Source organism: Oryctolagus cuniculus, chromosome 7, assembly GCF_964237555.1.
Source record: "Oryctolagus cuniculus chromosome 7, mOryCun1.1, whole genome shotgun sequence".
NCBI lineage: Eukaryota > Metazoa > Chordata > Mammalia > Lagomorpha > Leporidae > Oryctolagus > Oryctolagus cuniculus.
The window spans coordinates 140,147,572-140,165,865 of NC_091438.1; the positions used below are offsets into that span (position 1 = coordinate 140,147,572).

Consider the following 18,294-nt stretch of genomic DNA (forward strand, 5'->3'; position numbering starts at 1 on the left):
CTTAGCTCTGCCTAGAGCTGCAGAGACAGACAGACTGGTCCCTGAAAGAGGCCTTTGTAAGTGGGACCAGCTGTCCCTGTGCCTTCCCTCTCAGAGCAGTGGGACAAAGGGGCTGATGCTCCAACACCAAGGCAGACAGCTCCTTCCTCACCCTTTGGCTTCTGGCTTCTCCTCCTTGGTTTTCTCCTCTTCTGCGACTTCTAGAACATAAGAGTGCAGGGATGATCAAGGGCAGCCCCTCTGGAGAGACCCATACAGTCTTTACCCCAAAACCCCCTCCCAGCACTATGGCTTACTGGACTTAGAACAAGAGAAAAGCCCATCCCAGGCCCTCCCAGTGAGCCCTGCTGAAAACAGACAGGTTGGACCGGTTTTCCAGCCTGCCTGAGCCAGAGCTTGGTGGGCGGAGGCAGCCCCCTGGGAAACTGGGGTGAGTGCTGGGAAAAGCGCTTGGGTGGTATGTGAGAGCCACTGCATTGTGGGCCCTGCTGCTTCTGGGAGCCCCTGATCCCTGCAGATGTGGCAGGGCGTGGGCTGAGACCCCAGTGCTGGACATCCAGACCTACCTTTCTTCTCTTCAGCATCTTTGTCTTTTTCATCTTCTGTTTTGACTCTCTTGGCTTTCTTGAAGTTGGAAGAATTCTTGCGCCCGCCCTCTCCCTCCTCATCGGAGTCGGAAAACTCCTCCTCACAGGCAATTCGTTTGTCAGAGGAACAGACTAGGAGGCAGGAGATGGAAAGTCTGGGTGAGAGCAGGAGGTTTTAATCCCAGGGTCTATGTTCAGTGCTTCGCTGTGTGTCCTCAGAGACAACCAAGGGATGGGGACCACAAGGAGGTGAGGGAGTGAACTGACTCCCAGCCTGTTCCTGCAGGCCCTAGAACTTCCAGGTTTCTCAGCAGGCAGGCAGAAATGGCGGAGGGAAGCCCTAGCTGCCTGCTGAGTAGAAGGCGGAGGCCAAGAGTCTGTGTCTTACTCGAGATGCGCTTGTCAGGGTCTTCTTCATCCTCATCGCCACTCTCCTCCGGGATGGCATCCTCAGGAATCGCCTGCATTTGGACCCCAGGCGCGTGCGGCAGCATCCTCAGGTTCTCGAACAGCCGCTGTCTGTGGCCAAGGGGAGAAGAGGTGGCTGGGCTCTGGTTAGGGACAAACCAGAATCTGGAGAGTTCAAGGGCTGGCTGGGGAGTATACTCACTTGATCTTTTCCAGATACTCATTAGTGTTCTGGTTCGTCATATTGGAAGGACTGATGTGAAGCTTGAAATCTGGCCCAAAGTATTCGAAGTAGTCATTGTATGGAAGCTCTGATTGGGGAAGGGGAGGAGACAGTCAGGCGACCCTGAGAATAGCATCTGTGAATTTATCTGGGCCTGCTGGTCCTTCTGCTAGATAGGATGCCTCCAAGTGCCCACGGAAGTTCTAGTTTCTGACACCGCTCTCCAGGACCCACACCAGGGTCAACAGGCCCTGGTCTAGGACGCCTCAGTACTCCCTTCTCTCGCTGTCCCAGTTACCCTGCAGAGTAGAACCCCAAAGCTGTACACAACCACTGAAAGTTCTGTGCAAACCAAAAGCAGGAGAGGGGACAGAGTCAAGAAGGGCTAGGGAAAGGCAGAGGCTGTGCCGTCAGTCCTGAGGGGCCAGGCAGGAGACCTTCAGAGAAACAGGCCGAATGACCAGTGGAAAGGGGGTGCAGAACCTGAGGACATGGGGCCGCCAGCTCCCACCCCGCCTCACTCAGCCCTGGAGCATTACCATTAGGGATCTCTGTGTCCAGGGCCACGGCGGTTTCGTATGTCCAGCACCGGGCGACATTGCGGATGGTGTAACCGCCTCCTCCCAGCATCAGCATGGGCAGGTTGAAGCTCTTGACAAATTCCACACACTTGGCGTGCCCTTTGATGGGAGAAGGGGTGCTGAGTTCACAGGAGCACCCAGCGGGACCCTGCCCACCCATCCTTGAGCTACCTGGTCTCACCTTTGATGGTCAGATTGAAGCAACCCAGCCGATCCCCAGACAGGGAGTCTGAGCCACACTGTAAGACCACGGCGCTAGGCTGGAACATCTCCATCACTTTGGACATGACCTTAAAGGACACATCCTGGTCACCAACAATCTCAGGGAAAGCTACTTGAGATCCAGGGATAGAAGGGGGGTGGGGGTGGGGGTGGGCCCAGCACTTTCTTCTACTCCTATCACACTCTGCTGCCTTCCTGGTGGAGAAAAGGGAGAGGCAGGAGGCAGCTCTGCTTTGCCCACGTGGGACTGCAGCTTTTCAGTGTGAAAGGATCTAACATCCTTCTGGCTCTAGGCTAACAATGTGAACCCAGAACGGCCTCCCGGTCAGCTCCGGAATCCTTCCTGTCTCACTGTGCTCCAGGGCCACTTCCTCTAGGAAGCTTTCCTGACTCCTGGTTGCATTTGCTCCAAACATTTGGTCCTACACACTCTGCATCTGTAGGAAGCCTTTGACCTTTGCATATAGTTTTCTCTCTCCTAGGTTCTGGTCTGACAGAGGTGAGGACAAAGACCACACCTCAGGCTTCTCTGTTGCCTGCGCTACGAGGTACATAAGTAGATACTTGTCTACTGAGTGACGACCATAGCTTATTAGGTTAATACTCTATTGACAGTTTCTTGTTGCTTATCTGTGAAGATTTAACCGTTCGGGCTGGCATGCAGTGCCACAGAGTTCCTAGCACTACTCCACCACTCCTCCCAGGTTCCACACTGGCCCGCGCACCGCTGCACACGAGCGCCTTTTCACTTTGCCTGGTGCTGTTTCCTCTGCTGAGAGCCACCCCCCGTAGGTCCCCTACCTCCTTCTTCCCATGGGTACCTTCTCCTTCGTCAAAGTTCACCTCTGTGAAATCACCCCTGACGACCCTCCCCAGGGTAGCTGTTTGTCTCTCACTCCTCCGTTCATCCCTCAAAACCACAGGCACTGAGCCAGCCCGCGCGCCAACGCTCCACACAGACGCTGCCAGACCTCTGAGCGGGCTCACTGATGAAGAGCTTTCCCAGACCAAGCCGGGCCGCAAGGGCTGCAGGGAGTCCCTACACTTCCTCAAGCGTAGACATCAGTGTAAGGCAGCAAGAAACATGAAAAGCCAAGGAAGCCTACCACTGTTACATCCCGGGAGCTAACTCCAAAGAGACGGAGATCTAAAACAACGCGACTGCAAGCTCTCATTTCCCAACCGGCATTAGCAGGGCTGAGTCCCCTACACCAAGTTGCTGTTTGTAGCCCGCAGGGTGGATAGAGCCACTTACCGGCTTGAAAATGGCTTCATAGGACTCGTCGTCAATCCCATCTCGGAGCGGGTAGTTAACAGCATAATATTTGCCTTTGCCAGCCCCAATATCCTAATCGAGAAGGACATTAAAGTAAAACTGAAAGATGAAGCTGAGGAAGGCGTTCAAGGATGGGGGCTGGAAGGCTAAGGGAAGAGGCAGCGGTTCTGGGAGAGGCGGGCCAGGACAAAGCAGGGGCACTGAGTTAGTGCTGTTCTCACTGGCAAGTCCACATCCCGTCACTGAGCCTGCACGCAGGCCGAGAGCTGGTTATGGGGCCTGAGACTGCACACCCTACCCCACAGCACAAGACTTCTACCTTGGCATTGGGGTAGAGCTGGCTGGCAGCCAGGTCACAGAAATAACACCCACTCGCATCAACCTTTGTCTCCAGGGAGCTTTGCTGCTCATTCTTCAACCCCCTTTCTTTCCTCTCCAGGGAGATGTGGCAGGAAGCACAGAGGGAAGCTTCCAACTCACTTCCAAATAGCAAGTGCTCACTTATTCTAATGCTTGCCATGGCCAACAACTGCATTAGTGCCGCCTTTTCACCTCAGGGCAAAGGCAGCGCAAAGCGGCTCAGTTTGCTGTACTCATGCTAACAGAAGCAGGTAGTCTGATGAAGGAGCTTCCAAGGATTCTTATCCTGAGTTTCATGGATGGGCTCCATGATGACTGTTCTACAGCAGACACCACGTTTCATGCACTTTTCTAGGAAGAGTTCATAGCTTTCAGTCAGAGGGCCAAAGGGGAAAGTAACCTAAAAAGGCTCAGAAGCCTTGAGATGATCCACAAGAGTCCCAGTTCCTAGCACAAAACTCAAGCCTTGTGGGGCACAGGACCAGCACATAATGAAACCCAGCTGCGTCCATGAGGGAAGCCCAGTAATGGTAGGAGACCCTTTATGTCCCACTTTTCCTCTCCTCCAGAATTAGGGAGAGAGACCATGGGAGGCACTCCCGATGGGGGAAAGGTGTTCTGAATGGCAGAAGAGGCAGGAAGTGGTTTTTAGTGGCACAGGATAGGAAAGTTAGAGCTGGCAGCTGAGGGTGAGCTGGTTGGCCCCTAAAAAGAGTTCTCACCCGTAGGTCCCCAGTTCCTGGGAAGTACTCTCCATACTTATGAAAGGACACGGTCATGACCCGGTCTGTGGTATAGAAGGCCTCTTCCACGCCATCGCCGTGGTGAATATCAATGTCAATATACAGCACCCTCTGGTGATACCTAGGATCAGAAGGGGGTCAGGGGTCTGGGGGCTCTTTGGAGATGGGACGCGCCAAGGGCGCCAGGTCCCAGCTTACCGGGCTGGCTGCCTCCCTCAGGTATCTCTAAGCACCAGAGACGTGGAAACTGGCTGAAGGAAGGTGGAAGAGCGGCCGGGTGTCTCCAGAGGCCTGACCAAGCCGACCAAGTCCGTTCTTCCTACTCTATAGCCAGGGTCAACTCCAGCCACACAAGGACACTCTGAGGCAGGATCTGAGCAGCGCCTGCCCTGATCTTGCCGTGGGCTCAGATCAAACCAAGACCCCGTCAAGGAGATGATGGCCAGAGCCACCACACACATTCCAGCCAGCATACCGCTAGGAAAAGCAAACTAGGGGGCCAATCCCCGGGGAGGGAAGTGGGAACCTGGCCTAAGGTGCTCCTCCAAGAGACAAGGCCAGGCAGGCATACTTTAGCAGTTCCAGGATGGCCAAGACGATATCATTGACGTAACAGAAGCCAGATGCCTCGGACTTCTTTGCATGGTGCAGGCCCCCAGCCCAATTCACAGCGATGTCCGTCTGCTGCTTATTAAGTTTCACAGCACTTGCTGGGCGTGGGGAGAGAGGAACATAAGCCTGTTACTAAGTCACTCTCCCCTCCCCCCAAGAAGCCCAGGGAACCTAGGGAGAGGTAGGACCTGCCTATTCAATAAGCCAGGCCCCTCCCTCTCACCTATTCCAATAGAGAATAAACATGATACCAGCTGCTCTTAAAAAACTATTTTCCACAGACAAAAAATATTTTTTACCAAAAAGAAAAAATAAAACAAAACTATTTTCCAAACTGAGGATGGTAACCCACCTTAAAATTGACTTAGTGGGTCATGGCTGGCATGTGTATTTTTAAGTGAAACAGATTAGAATAAAAATATCAGAGTAACAGTAAAGGTAACTGCCCTTTTACAAAACGTTGGCTTTAGGATGAGAGAGTAAAAGTGTGTGTTTGTGTGTGTGTGTATGTTCACGTGCATGTGTGTGCCCACACATGGTATCCTGGATTACCTGTGTAAATTTATTTCTTATTACGGTTCATGGTCAAAAAATTTTGAAATGATACCAAAGATAGGGCTGACTCAAAGTACAAATGAGTACAAAACATGAGAAATATACACCCATGCATGCAAGTGCATTTTTGGCACTGTTAACTTTCAAAGAAATAAAAGCATGGAACAATCTAAATGGTCCAGTAAAAGGAGATAGATTATATCAACTACAGTAGGGCCATAACATGGAATAATCTATGGCCACTAGAAAACAGGCTGTGGAAGATTTCTACAGATAGAAAAATCCTAGGTTAAAAAAAAAATGCAGGCACAAAACTATTATTCATATACACACACACATACACCTCAAAAGTTCATGGGAATGGAAGTAAAAGACAAATTTATTTTGGTCCAAAAAGAATTTTTAAATCTATCCATATACCATGAGTCTTCAAAATGTTCAAGGAAAACACATATTACAAAAACCTATGCATACATTTCAAATTGTTTTCCACCAAAATAAACTTATATTTTAACTTCATTTTTCCACAAACTTCTTGAAGTACCCTCATATACATATTTTATGTCCAGATATATAAACATGAATAAAGAAAAGGCAAATAAACACCCAAGTAGTAACAAGGTCATCCATGGACAGTGTGACTGTGTGTGTGTCCCAAGCACTTCTTTTTTTCCAAGATGATACTGGTAGGGGGATACAATAATGATGATAGGAAAATAAATATTTGTTAAGAAAGGGTTTCAAGTAGTCCTAGCGGGAACCCAGAAGTTATAGGTGGAAGTGGGAGCTAAGCCTAGGCAGGGAATATTTCTGACCTCTGAAGGTAATTGCCACACTCCTTCCTAAGACACACAAGATGGCACTTCCATTTTTATAGCACTTTGGCAGTTCACAAATTGCTTTTATGTACAGCATCTTGACAACCCCAGAGGTCTGCAGGGAATTCCTATATATGAGATTTGCTAGTGGGAGAGGACAGCCAAGGACATCTGTCAGGACCATGCTGGACAATAAGCCTGGGCTGGGACTCAACCAGAAATACATTCTAGAGATCTAAGGACTATTTTACATGGTCACAGGTCAGCCCTACCACTATGGTGGCCTAAAAGGCAGACCTCGGGAGGACAGACCAGCACAACCCTTGGGAGGGGATATAGATTCCTTACCTACAGAGCCACCAGTAGACAACTGACAAAATTCAAACAGGCCATCAAATACTGGACAGTCCTCACCAACGTTGACTTGAAAGAAATAAGCAAAAGGTTAGTTTCCATAATCCCCTTCAGCTTTTGTTAAGATACTTACAAGCTGGTGGGAAAAAAAAAAACACAGAATGTAGATTCAGAAGGCTTAAGTTCTAGTTCAAGCTCTACTACTTACTGTCTGTGGGAAGGAGTCAAGTCATTTAAGTTCTTTGAAGATACAGCCCCTTACCTATAATAAGCACCTAGTTACTGAGAAAACAGAAATTTTACATGAAGAAGCATTTAGCAACTTGGAAAATGTTGGTTCATTCCTTTAGGGAGAAAGTATCCTTTTTCCAGCCTAAGTTTGTTCCTGGACCTCACTCCTGGTGACCAAGGAAGTGAGAACAGAGACCTGCATGAACTCATTCACTGAGCGCTTACAATGTGACAGATGCTGTGCTCGATGCTTTAAATACCTGATATCATTTATCCTCACACAATCAACTTTTTTTTTTAGTCTTTTTTTCAAAGGCAAAGAGACAGAGACATTTCTTATGTGCTGATTTCCTATGCAGACGACAGCAACAGCTGCAGCTGGGCTGAGCCAGGCTGAGGCTGGGAGCTGGGGACTCAGTACAAGTCTCTCCTAAGAAAGGCAGGGACCCAACGACGCGAGTCCTCACCTGTTGACTTCTAAGTGTACAGTAACAGGAAGCTATAGGCCCAGGAATGGAGTCAACCCAGGCATTCCGTACTGGATGCCAGTACCCCAGGCAGTGTCTTAGCTGCTATGCCAAGCACTTGGCCCTTATGCAATTTTCTGTGGTAAGCTTTGGTCCCATCTTACAGATGGGGAAACAGGCTCACAGAGGTGGGCTGCTAGGAAATGGCAGTCAGTACGTAAGCTTTGGCTCATCGGTCCCAAAACCTGGCGGAAACATACTTGCTTCTTTTCCCAACTACTTCCACATGTAACACAATCTCATTCGATCCTCACAACCACCCCAGGAGGTGAACGAACAGATATGGAGAAGTCAATTGACTTGCCCAAGTTTATATAACCAGGCAGTGCCAGAACCAGAAATCAGGACCAGGAGTCCTGACTCCCCACAGTCCAGTGCTGTTGCTACTACACCCACAAATGACAACCACAGTATAGTTATTTCAGACCTAAAGGTACAAACTAGTCCGTGATGTGGAAACACATGCAAACAACAATGCAAATGAAACAAAAAGGCAGGAAGGAAAGCACACCTGGAGGCTCAGACTCTCAGAGCCAGAGAGGAACCTTACAGCTCCTCTTTCAGAAAAGGAAACTGCTGAGACATCAGTGATACACAGGAAGTCAGAGGCAGGAGCGAACTAGCTTCTTACTCCTGTCTGGCTTCCCCTTTGCACCCACCGTTACCAATAGGGGTTCCCAAAGTAGAGCAAGGAGCAGCCCTGGCTTGGAGACACTGGGACGGCCCAGTTGGCCTGCAGTGGCAACATCTCGAGACACAGCTGGAGCTCAACATTTGCAATAACCACAAGAGTTACCAACTCTTGTTGCTGCCCTAAACTTGGAAGGTGTGCAAGACCCGGGGCTCTGAGGAAGTGGGGCTGCACAAGGGAGCAAGGGGCGGCTCTCTTCCTCACTTCTTGAGTAAACACTGGGAGGCTTTGTCAATAAGAACTTTGGTCCCTTTGGTCCCTGGCACAGGCTGTTTATCCATGAGCAACTGATTTCCCTTTGGCTGCTTCCTCCTGTATAGGGGTTGGTCTGCCTCAGTTCCCAAAGCTGGGTTTATAGTCCCACTTGGGAGCGAAGCCCCCATGGGAAGAAATGGGTATTTTTTACTTGAGAAAAAAATATTTCACTTCAGGCTCCAATCAAACATTAATCCCCAGCTCAGCAATCTGTGATTAATAGATAGAAGAAGGGAAATGGGTGAGAAGACATTCACCTATGAGGCCAGGGAGGACTTTTCCATGGGCTTCCCTTCTTCCTACTATAACCGTCTTCTCTCTTTTTAAGGATAGTTTCAAACTAACGGGGAGCAATACACGGGGCAGGGGGCTGGTGAAGTCGGGGAGTAAACTATCGCAGGGGGCCTGGTGCGATGGCGCAGAGGATGAGAGCCCCGGCCTGCAGTGCTAGTATCCCTAATGGGTGCTGGCTGGAGTCCCAGCTGCCCCACTTCTGGTCCAGCTCCCTGCTGTGGCCTGGGAAAGCAGCAGATGGCCCAAGTCCTTGGCCCCTGCACCCGCGTGGGAGACCCAGAAGCAGCTCTTGGCTCCTGGCTGTGAACAGCTCTCAGCTCCGGCCGTTGTGGCCATTTGAGGAGTGAGCCAGCAGAAGGAAGAGCTCTCTGTCTCTTCCTCTCTCTGTACTCTGTCGTCCAAATAAACAAAAAACAAATCTTAAAAAAAAAACAAAAAAAAAAAAAAAAAAGAAAGAAAGAAAGAAAGAAGAACTATTGCAAAAAGCAATCCATGGGTTGAAACACTACCTGCAGGACAGAGCTTACATCCTGGTGGTGGGGACAGGGGTGGGGGCAGGGCAGAGAATGGGTATGTAATCAAGGGGAGGTGTCTTGGAGGACTTCAACTGTATGGAAAACATCTTCATTTTTAGGCTGGGGTACTCGAATGCTCACTATTTTTACACAATTTTTGCCTGAAATATTTTGTATGTACCATATTTATTTATTTGAAAGGCAGAAAGACAGAGAAAAAGAGAGAGATCTTCCATCTGCTAAATGCCTGTAACAGGGCTGGCTGAAGCAAGGAGCCATGGAACTCCACTGGGTCTCCCACATGGATGACAGGGACCCAAACTCTGGAGCCAACATCTGCGGCCACCAAGGCACATTAGCAGGAAGCAGGATCAGAAGCAGAAGTGAGATTCGATTCCAGGCACTTCAATATGGGATGCAGGTATCCCATGCAGTGGCTCAACTCATCACATCACAACACCCGCTCCCATCCTTTTTTTTTTTTTTTTTTTTTTTAATATTTATTTGAAAGTTAGAGTTACAGAGAGAGAGAAGAAGAGGCAGAAAGAAAGAGAAAGAGGTCTTCCATCTGCTGGTTCACTCCCCAGCTGGCCGCAATGGCCGGAGCTGTGCTGATCTGAAGCCAGGAGCTTCTTCTGAGTCTCCCACATGGGTGCAGGGGCCCAAGGACTTGGGCCATCTTCTGCTGCTTTCCCAGGCCACAGCAGAGAGCCGGATTGGAAGTGGAGCCACTAGGATTCGAGCCGGCACCCATATGGGATGCCAGTGCTGCAGGCGGCGGCTTCACCCACTACGCCACAGTGCCGGCACTCTGTTATTTTAAAAGTACAGTTTTACCTTAGTACCTGTGAAAGATGGTTCCCAAACCATGTTAAGTTTGTATACCTTCCCATATACTTTCATTTTGAAAATTTTTTGAAAATATTTATTTATTTGAAAGGCAGAATGAGGGGGGAGGGAGAGGACAAGGAAGAGATCTTCCATCCACTGATTCACTCCTCAAACAGCCGCAACAGCTGAGGCTGGGCCAGGCCGAAGCCTGGAACTCCATCTAGGGCTCACACACGGGTGGCAGGGGCCCGTGCACTTGGGCCATCTTCTGCTGCCTTCCCAGGAGCATCAGCAGGGAGCCGGATCAGAAGCAGAATATCCGGGGAGCAAACTGGAGATCCCACATGGGACACCGGTGGCTTAAACCACGCTGCCACAATGCCAGCAACTCCCACATACTTTTAAATCCTCCCCAGTTACTTCAATATAATATAATATAATATAATATAATATAAATGCTATATAAGACGGCCTCTAACTTCCTGTCCTCATTTCCAATGAGAGAAAATCCCAGGACCTAATTGTTTAATGCAAATCTAGGAAATGCTGGTCTCGGGAAAATTGCAGTGGAGGGAGAGAACCTGTATGCTACTCAGGATCTAATATTGTATCTGCCTCGACAGATTTGTAAATAACAAAAACAGTATGTCATAATATTCATAGCAGTAGCTACCACTCATCAGCGTAGGTACTTTGAATACATTACCTTATTTATCCCCCATTACAAAGCAGGCACCAGTATCTTCCTCTAAGAAGGAAAGTAAGGGTTGGCACTGGGCTGCAGCAGGTTAAGCTGCTGCCTGACAGGCTGGCATCCCATAATGGAGGCCTGGCTGCTTCCCTTCTGATCCAGCTTCCTGCTAATGTGCCTGGCAAGGCAGCCAGAAGATGGTTCAAGCACTTGGCCTTGGCTACCCATGTGAGAGACCAAGATGGAGCTGCAAGGTCCTGGCTTCAGCCTGGCCCAGCCCCAGCCAATTTAGCCATTTGGGAAGTAAACCAGCAGTGTATATCTCTTCTCTGTCTCTCCTTCATTCTGTCACTCTGCCTTTCAAATAAATAAAATAAATTTAAAAATAAATAATAATTATAATGTGCTAATGCTCAGAGATTAGAAGACTCACTCAAAAACACACAGCAAAGCAATAGCACTGAGGATTCAAACTAAGACATGAAAACTGATTCGACACCAGGCTGTGTCTCTAAGGAGAATATGTTGAGGGAGGCTTGATCCCTGGCTTAAACGGGTTACAGAAACCCCAAAGCCACCGACAGCGAAGGAATGAATGTGTGCCCCTTACAAGGAAATCAGACTCTGCCAGTTCAGAAAGCAAGCACATCTCTTCAAGGGGCAGCAGCTCCTGCAGCGGTGAGGGGCAGGGAAACAACGCCCCAGGAAGATCGCACCGACCTGTCATCACTGCCACCTGCACGGCTATCAGAACTAATAAAGAACTGTCTTACATGGGAGTCACACTACCTGTGGCCAGTAAAAACACATAAACACCATAAACTTCCTGGCATTTTCATAGAGGCTGTCATAAACCAATCAAATCTTCTGGACAACACTGTCACACGGTTCTATTGTATGAAGTGTTTCTAAAATAACGTAAGGGAGGGGCCAGTGCTGTGGTGCAGTGGGTAAAGCCACCACCTGCAGTGTCGGCATCCATACAGGCACTGGTTTGAGTCACGGCTGCTCCACTTCCGATCCAGCTCTCTGCTATAGGCTGGGAAAGCAGAAGATGGCCCAAGTCCTTGGGCCCCCGCACCTGCATGGGAGACCCGGAAGAAGCTCTTGGCTCCTGACTTCGGATCGGCCCAGCTCCAGCAGTTGCAGCCGTTTGGGGAGTGAACCAGCAGATGGAAGACCTCTCTCTCTGCCTCTCTGTAACTCTGCATTTCAAATAATAAATAAATAAGTCTTAAAAATAAATAAATAAATAACACATAGGAGAAGTTAGGTGTGATAATTTTATCCTAAAGTTGGAAAAAAAAATAATTTCCCACAGCTAAAATAATCACCAAGAGTCCCACAAACTGAATATGGCTTTTGCAATGGGACCAGTTCTAGAATTTCAGGTGGAAGGGGCAGGGACAGAATCTCCACAGATCTATGATTACATCACTTGGAGGCTGTCCTGTGTGGCCCCTACAGTCCCAGTTAACACAGAGTTAGAGGGGCCGGCACTGTGACGCAGTGGGTTAAAGCACTGGCCTGAAGTGCTGGCATCCCATATGGGTGCCGATTCTAGTCCCAGCTGCTCCACCTCCGATCCAGCTCTCTGCTGTGGCCTGGGAAAGCAGAAGAAGATGACCCAAGTCCTTGGGCTCCTGCACCTGCGTGGGAGACCTGGAGGAAGCTCTTGGCTCCTGGCTTCAGATCAGCGCAGCTCCAGCTGTTGCGGCCATCTAGGGAGTGAACCAGTGGATGGAAGACCTCTTTCTCTGTCTCTACCTCTCTCTGTAACTCTTTCAAATAAATAAAAATAAATCTTTAAAAAAAAAAAATAGAGCACTTTTAGTCAGACAGGAATCAGCGATCACATGGCCAAGCCCATTTCACAAAAGAAAAGTGACTCGCCCAGCCCGTTAAGAGTTAAGAGCTGGGTCCTGGACCTTCCGCCTCCCCTCCCGGTCAGTGCTTCTTCCATTGTAGTCATCACAGTACTCTTGGGACGGTGTTCTGAACCTCACTGGAAGAAGTCCAACCACTATTATTTACAATCAGGAAACAAGGAAAACCAGACTTAAGAAAAAAGACACAGTTTGACACCCAAGGGAAATCAGATGTCGGCCCAAATGGGAGGCACGAGGAAGGGCTGGCGGGCCTCTCCACTGGAAAGGGAGACCCACCGGGAGCGGGACTGGGGGGCCAGAGCGGACTCACATCGCTGCATCTGCTTGCTGTACTCGGACATGTTATCCGGACGAATGGAGCGCAAGAACTTAATGTAGTCGTCACTGTGGTACTTGGTCATCTCCTCGGCATTGGCTTTGTGAGGGCGCTAGGGGCAGAAGGGAGAAAGGGCAAGTCATTCTCAAGGCCGGCCAATCTTCGCTCAGTCCACTTTCAGCACATGTCTTTAGCGCTAAGCTAGGTGCTAAAAGGACAAAGAGAAATAACTGATTAGATTCGGCCCTGAAGAAGCTTACAATCCAATTAGCTCCACAGGATTACCAAAAGGGCCTGGGTGTCACAAAACCTAGGACTGCAGCTCGAGCTGTGTTGCCTGGCCAGGTCATCACGTCTTGAGCCTCGATTTCCTTACCCTCTAGGGACAACATCTAACTCAGGGAAGCTGCAGGAACTGGAAACGGTCAGACCTCTTTGCAGACTGTAAAGGGCCTTCCAGATCATTACTTTGTTATTAAATAGAACAACAAGTAATTATGTACCAAATGACTCCAAGAGTTCAGGAGATCAAGTGAAGAAAAGCAGTCAACTAATGACAACTGACCAGTATGCTGACGATTTTGGTCTCGTGCTCCTCACAAAACTTCCTTGCCGTAATAAGCTACCAGTTATCCCAACATTCTAACCACTCCTTCCTTCTTTTTAAAAAGGCATGGTGGACGGGGGCCAGCGCTGTGGCGTAGCAGGTAAAGCCGCCGCCTACAGTGCCGGCATCCCATATAGGCGCTGGTTCAAGTCTTAGCTGCTCCACGTCTGATCCAACTCCCTGCTAATGCGCCTGGGAGAGCAGTGGAAAATGGCCCAAATGCTTGGGGTCCTGCACCCACATGGGAGACACGGAAGAAGCTCCTGGCTCCTGGCTGCGGGTCAGCTCAGCTCTGGCTGTTGTGGTCATTTGGGGAGTGAACCAGTGGATTGAAGACTCTCTCCGGCTCTACCTCTCTCCCTAACTCTGTCTTTCAAATAAATAAAATAAATATTTTTTTAAAAAAGTATTTATTTATTTATTTGAAAGCCAGAGCTACAGAGAAAGGGAGAGAGAGATCTTCCATCCACTGGTTCACTCCTGAAATGACTGCAACGGCCAGGGCAGGGCCAAGCCAAAACCAAGAGCCACGAGCTTCATCCAGGTCTCCCACGTGGGTGAAAGGAACCCAAGCATTTGGGCCTTTTTCTGCTGCGTTCTGAGGTCATTAGCAGGGAACTGAATTGGAAGTGGAGTAACTGGTACTTGAACAGGCACACAGATAGGATGCTGGCATTGGAGGTGGCAGCTTTCCCCTACTATGACACAATGCCAGTCCCCCCATAACAACCTTTTAATGTTCATATACTATTATTCTCATTTTGCAGTCATGAAATTACAGCAGACAAAGGTTAGTGATTTGCCTAGGGTTACAGTTAGTAAACTGGAATAGGAACCTGGAGGTCTGGCTCCAAGTAAGTGATTCTCACTTAATCCTCTATTTAAAAAAAAATATTTATTCATTTGAAAGGCAGAATTACAGAGAGAGGAGAGGCAGAGAGAGACAGAGAGACAGAGAATCTTCCACCCACTGGGTCACTCCTCAAATGGCCACAACAGCCAGGACTGTGCCAGGCCAAAGCCAGGAGCCAGGAGCCCCATCAGGGTCTCTCATGTGGATACAGGGGCCCAAGCACTTGGACCACCATCTGCTGCCCTTCCAGGAGCACCAGCAGGGAACTGGATCAGAAGAGGAGCAGCCGGGACTAGAATTGGTATCGATATGGGATATCAGTGCAGTAGGCAGTAGCCCAACTCACTGTGTCATGGTTCCGGCCCCCTCACTTAATTTAATAAGGAATTTAAGATTGAAAGACAAATAGTACTTTATCAAAAATGCCCACACTGAAAGAAGCAAGATTTGGCTCCAAATACCAAGTTGATTTACTATACCCTTTATCTTCTTGAAAATATCACTAAAGCTCGGCCTTGGCTATTCCTTCTAGAGACACGACTGCCCAGACTCTAACTCCATCTTCATCTTTGTTTTGAGCTCCAGATTCACAATTCTAATAGCTTCCGAGACAGCTTTTAAGTATTTTTAAATTTTTTAAAAGATTTATTTATTTATTTGACAGGCAGAGTTACAGAGAGGCAGAGGCAGACAGAGAGAGAGCTCTTCCATCTGCTGGTTCACCCCCCAAATGGCCACAACAGCCAGAGCTGGGCCAATCCAAAGCCAGGAGCCAGGAGGTCCCTTCAGGTCCCTCAGGTGAGTGCACTGCTTCCCCAGGCTGCAGCAGCTGGGATTTGAACTGGCACTCATATATAGAGGCAGCAGCTTTAACCACTACACCATAGCACCAGCTCCAAAATATTTTTAATTTTTAAAAAATTATGTATTTGGCCGGCGCCGTGGCTCACTAGGCTAATCCTCCACCTAGCAGCGCCGGCACACCAGGTTCTAGTCCCAGTCGGGCGCTGGATTCTGTCCCAGTTACCCCTCTTCCAGGCCAGCTCTCTGCTGTGGCCAGGGAGTGCAGTGGAGGATGGCCCAAGTGCTTGGGCCCTACACCCCATGGGAGACCAGGAGAAGCACCTGGCTCCTGCCATCGGATCAGCGTGGTGCGCCGGCCGCAGCGCGCCAGCCGTGGCTGCCATTGGAGGGTGAACCAACGGCAAAAGGAAGACCTTTCTCTCTGTCTCTCTCTCTCACTATCCACTCTGCCTGTCAAAAAAAAAAATTATATATTTACAGAATTATTCTTAGGTGTTTAAATCCAATGGAAAATTGATCCCTGAGTGGGAATAAGACAGGAAGGAGATACACAGTTTGACACACGCTCCCTCAGACTTACCCCTAAGGGTAAAGCTAAAACTTGCCATTGGAATCCAAATCCCATTAAGTTGGCAAGTACCAATACCATCTTACTAGTTAAAGAGATCAGTTTAAGTTCATAACTGATTATAAAGATAGGAGTAAGTGTCAAAGGGATCACATAAAGACAAGTGTCTTATTTATGATAGAATTAAAAGGAGAGAATGGTACAACATGGGAAGCAGGATACACAGCAGATTCATAGAATTACAAATGCCCTAAACAGCACTCTGGCCTCAGAATCAGCCCTTAAGGCATTCAGATCTAGCTAAAAAGCCCATGAGAGTATTTCAGGCATGGAAAGCCAAGACACTGTGGGAAAAAATGACCTAAATGAAAGATGTCTGTGAGTGAGATCCCAGTGGAAAGAACAGGCCATCAAAGAAGGAGGTACCTTTCTCTGAAGGGAGGACAGAACTTCCACTTTGATTATGGCCCTAAATAAAGTCAGAGTTTGTGAACTCAAGAGGCCTCCATAGCCTTGGCAGTTCATGACAAGAGCCTCGGGTGATCACTGACTAAGTGTCAATTGTTAAATCAACAACAGGAGTCACTGTGCACTTGCTCCCCATGTAGGACCTCTGTCCTTAATGTGTTGTACTATGAGAATTAATGGTAAAACTAGTTTTCAAGCAGTACTTTATACTTTGTGTGCCTGTGTGGGTGCAAACTGGCCAAGCCAAGTTGGGAACCAGGAACTCAATCCAGTTTTCCCATACGGGTGGCAGTGACCCAACTGCTTGAGCCATTACCTGCTGTAATTAGCCATTACCTGCTGCACATTAGCAGGAAATTAGAATCAAGAATAGAGCTGTGGCACAGCGGTAAATGCCACTGCCTGCAGTGCAGGCATCCGATATGCGCACCAGTTCGAGTCCCAGCTGCTCCTCTTCCAATCCAGCTTTCTGCTATGGCCTGGGATAGCAGTAGAAGATGGCCCAAGTCTTTGGGCCCCTGCGCCCACATGGGAGACCCAGAAGAAGATCCTGGCTCCTAGCTTCGGATTGCCCAGCCATTGTAGCCAATATGGTAGTGAAGCAGCAAATGGAAGACCTCTCTCTCTGCCTCTCCTTCTGTCTCTGTGTATCTCTTTCAAATAAATAAATAAATCTTAAAAAAAAGGGGGGGGGGGGCGGGTAGAGCTAGAACTTGAACCAAGGCAGTCCAATAGAGGATGCAAGTGTTCAGGGCGATTTTTAACTGCTAGGCCAAACACTCCCCCTCAAAACTTCTTTTACTCTTTCAGTGGATGATATTGAGATCTGGGGCCATTGCTTTAGCACAGCACATTAAGCTGCCACTTGTGGGCATCAACTCCAGCATCCAATATCAGAGTGCTAGTTTTGAGACCTGGCTACTACTATGCTGCTGCTGCTTCCTTTTTTTTTTTAAAGATTTATTTACTTATTTGAAAGAGCTACAGAGAGTCAGAGGCAGAAAGAGAGAGAGAGAGAGAGGTCTTCCATCTGCTGGTTCACTCCTCAAATGACTGCAATGGCTAGAGCTGGCTCATCCAAAGCCAGGAGCCAGGAGCTTCTTCTGGGTATCCCTCACAGGTGCAGGGGCCAAGGACTTGGGTCATCTTCCACTGTTTTCCCAGGCCATAGCAGAGAGAGGGATTGAGGTGGAGGAGCCAGGACTCAACCGGTGCCCCTATGGGATGCTGGCAATACAGGCAGCAGTTTTATCACTATGCCACAGCACTCACCCCTACTATGCTTCTGATCCAGCTTCCTGCTAAGGCACCTGTGAAGGCAGAGGAAGATGGCCTAAGTACTTGGACCCTGACACTCCTGGGGGAGACCTGGGTGGAATTCTTGATTCCTAGCTGCACCTGGCGCAGACCTGGCTGTTGCAGACATTTGGGGAGTGGACCAACAGATGAAATATCTCTTCTGTCTCTCACTCTATGTTACTCTTCCTTTCAAATAAATAAACCTGTTTTTAAAAAAATTATACCAAGATCTACTCAGGCTGAATAGATAGATGTCATTTGATATTTTAGAATTAATTATTTTGTTTTATTTGAAAGGCAGAGAAACAGAGATCAATCATCTGCTTGTTCACTTCCCAGAGGGGGAGAGAGCGAGCTATCATCTGTTGCTTTACTTCACAAATGCCTACAACAGCGAGGGGTGAGCCAGGCTAAAGCCAAGAGCCTGGAATTCAATCCAAGTGTCCCTGCATGGGTGGCAGAGATGCAAATACTTGAGCCACGATCTGCTGCCTCCCAAGATACAAACAGTAGGAAGCTGGATCAGAAGCAGTGGAGCCAAGACTAAAACCAGGCATTCCAATATGGCTTAGAGGCACTGCATCCTCCCCTAAATGCCATTTAAAATTCTTCCTTTTGGGCACTAGTGCAACGGCCGGCATCTGCTCCTGTTCTGATCCAGCTCTCTGCTATGGCCTGAAAGCAGTAGAAGATGGCCTAACTGCTTGGGCCTCTGC

The 18,294-nt window shown here is 48.7% G+C and overlaps 1 protein-coding gene across 1 annotated transcript in view; it reads right to left on the reverse strand.

The window, feature by feature from the left end:
- HDAC1 (histone deacetylase 1) overlaps positions 1 to 18,294 on the reverse strand; it is a 34,878-nt gene that overhangs the window by 721 nt on the left and 15,863 nt on the right. Inside the window, exons 3-13 of the mRNA XM_002720715.5 lie at positions 12,974 to 13,091; positions 6,734 to 6,808; positions 4,972 to 5,110; positions 4,380 to 4,521; positions 3,277 to 3,369; positions 1,981 to 2,089; positions 1,758 to 1,898; positions 1,198 to 1,306; positions 976 to 1,106; positions 567 to 719; positions 152 to 200 (exon numbers count right to left, since the gene is read on the reverse strand). Of these exons, the coding sequence (XP_002720761.1) occupies positions 152 to 200; positions 567 to 719; positions 976 to 1,106; positions 1,198 to 1,306; positions 1,758 to 1,898; positions 1,981 to 2,089; positions 3,277 to 3,369; positions 4,380 to 4,521; positions 4,972 to 5,110; positions 6,734 to 6,808; positions 12,974 to 13,091 (1,259 nt within the window). The remainder of the gene's footprint in view (positions 1 to 151; positions 201 to 566; positions 720 to 975; positions 1,107 to 1,197; positions 1,307 to 1,757; positions 1,899 to 1,980; positions 2,090 to 3,276; positions 3,370 to 4,379; positions 4,522 to 4,971; positions 5,111 to 6,733; positions 6,809 to 12,973; positions 13,092 to 18,294) is intronic.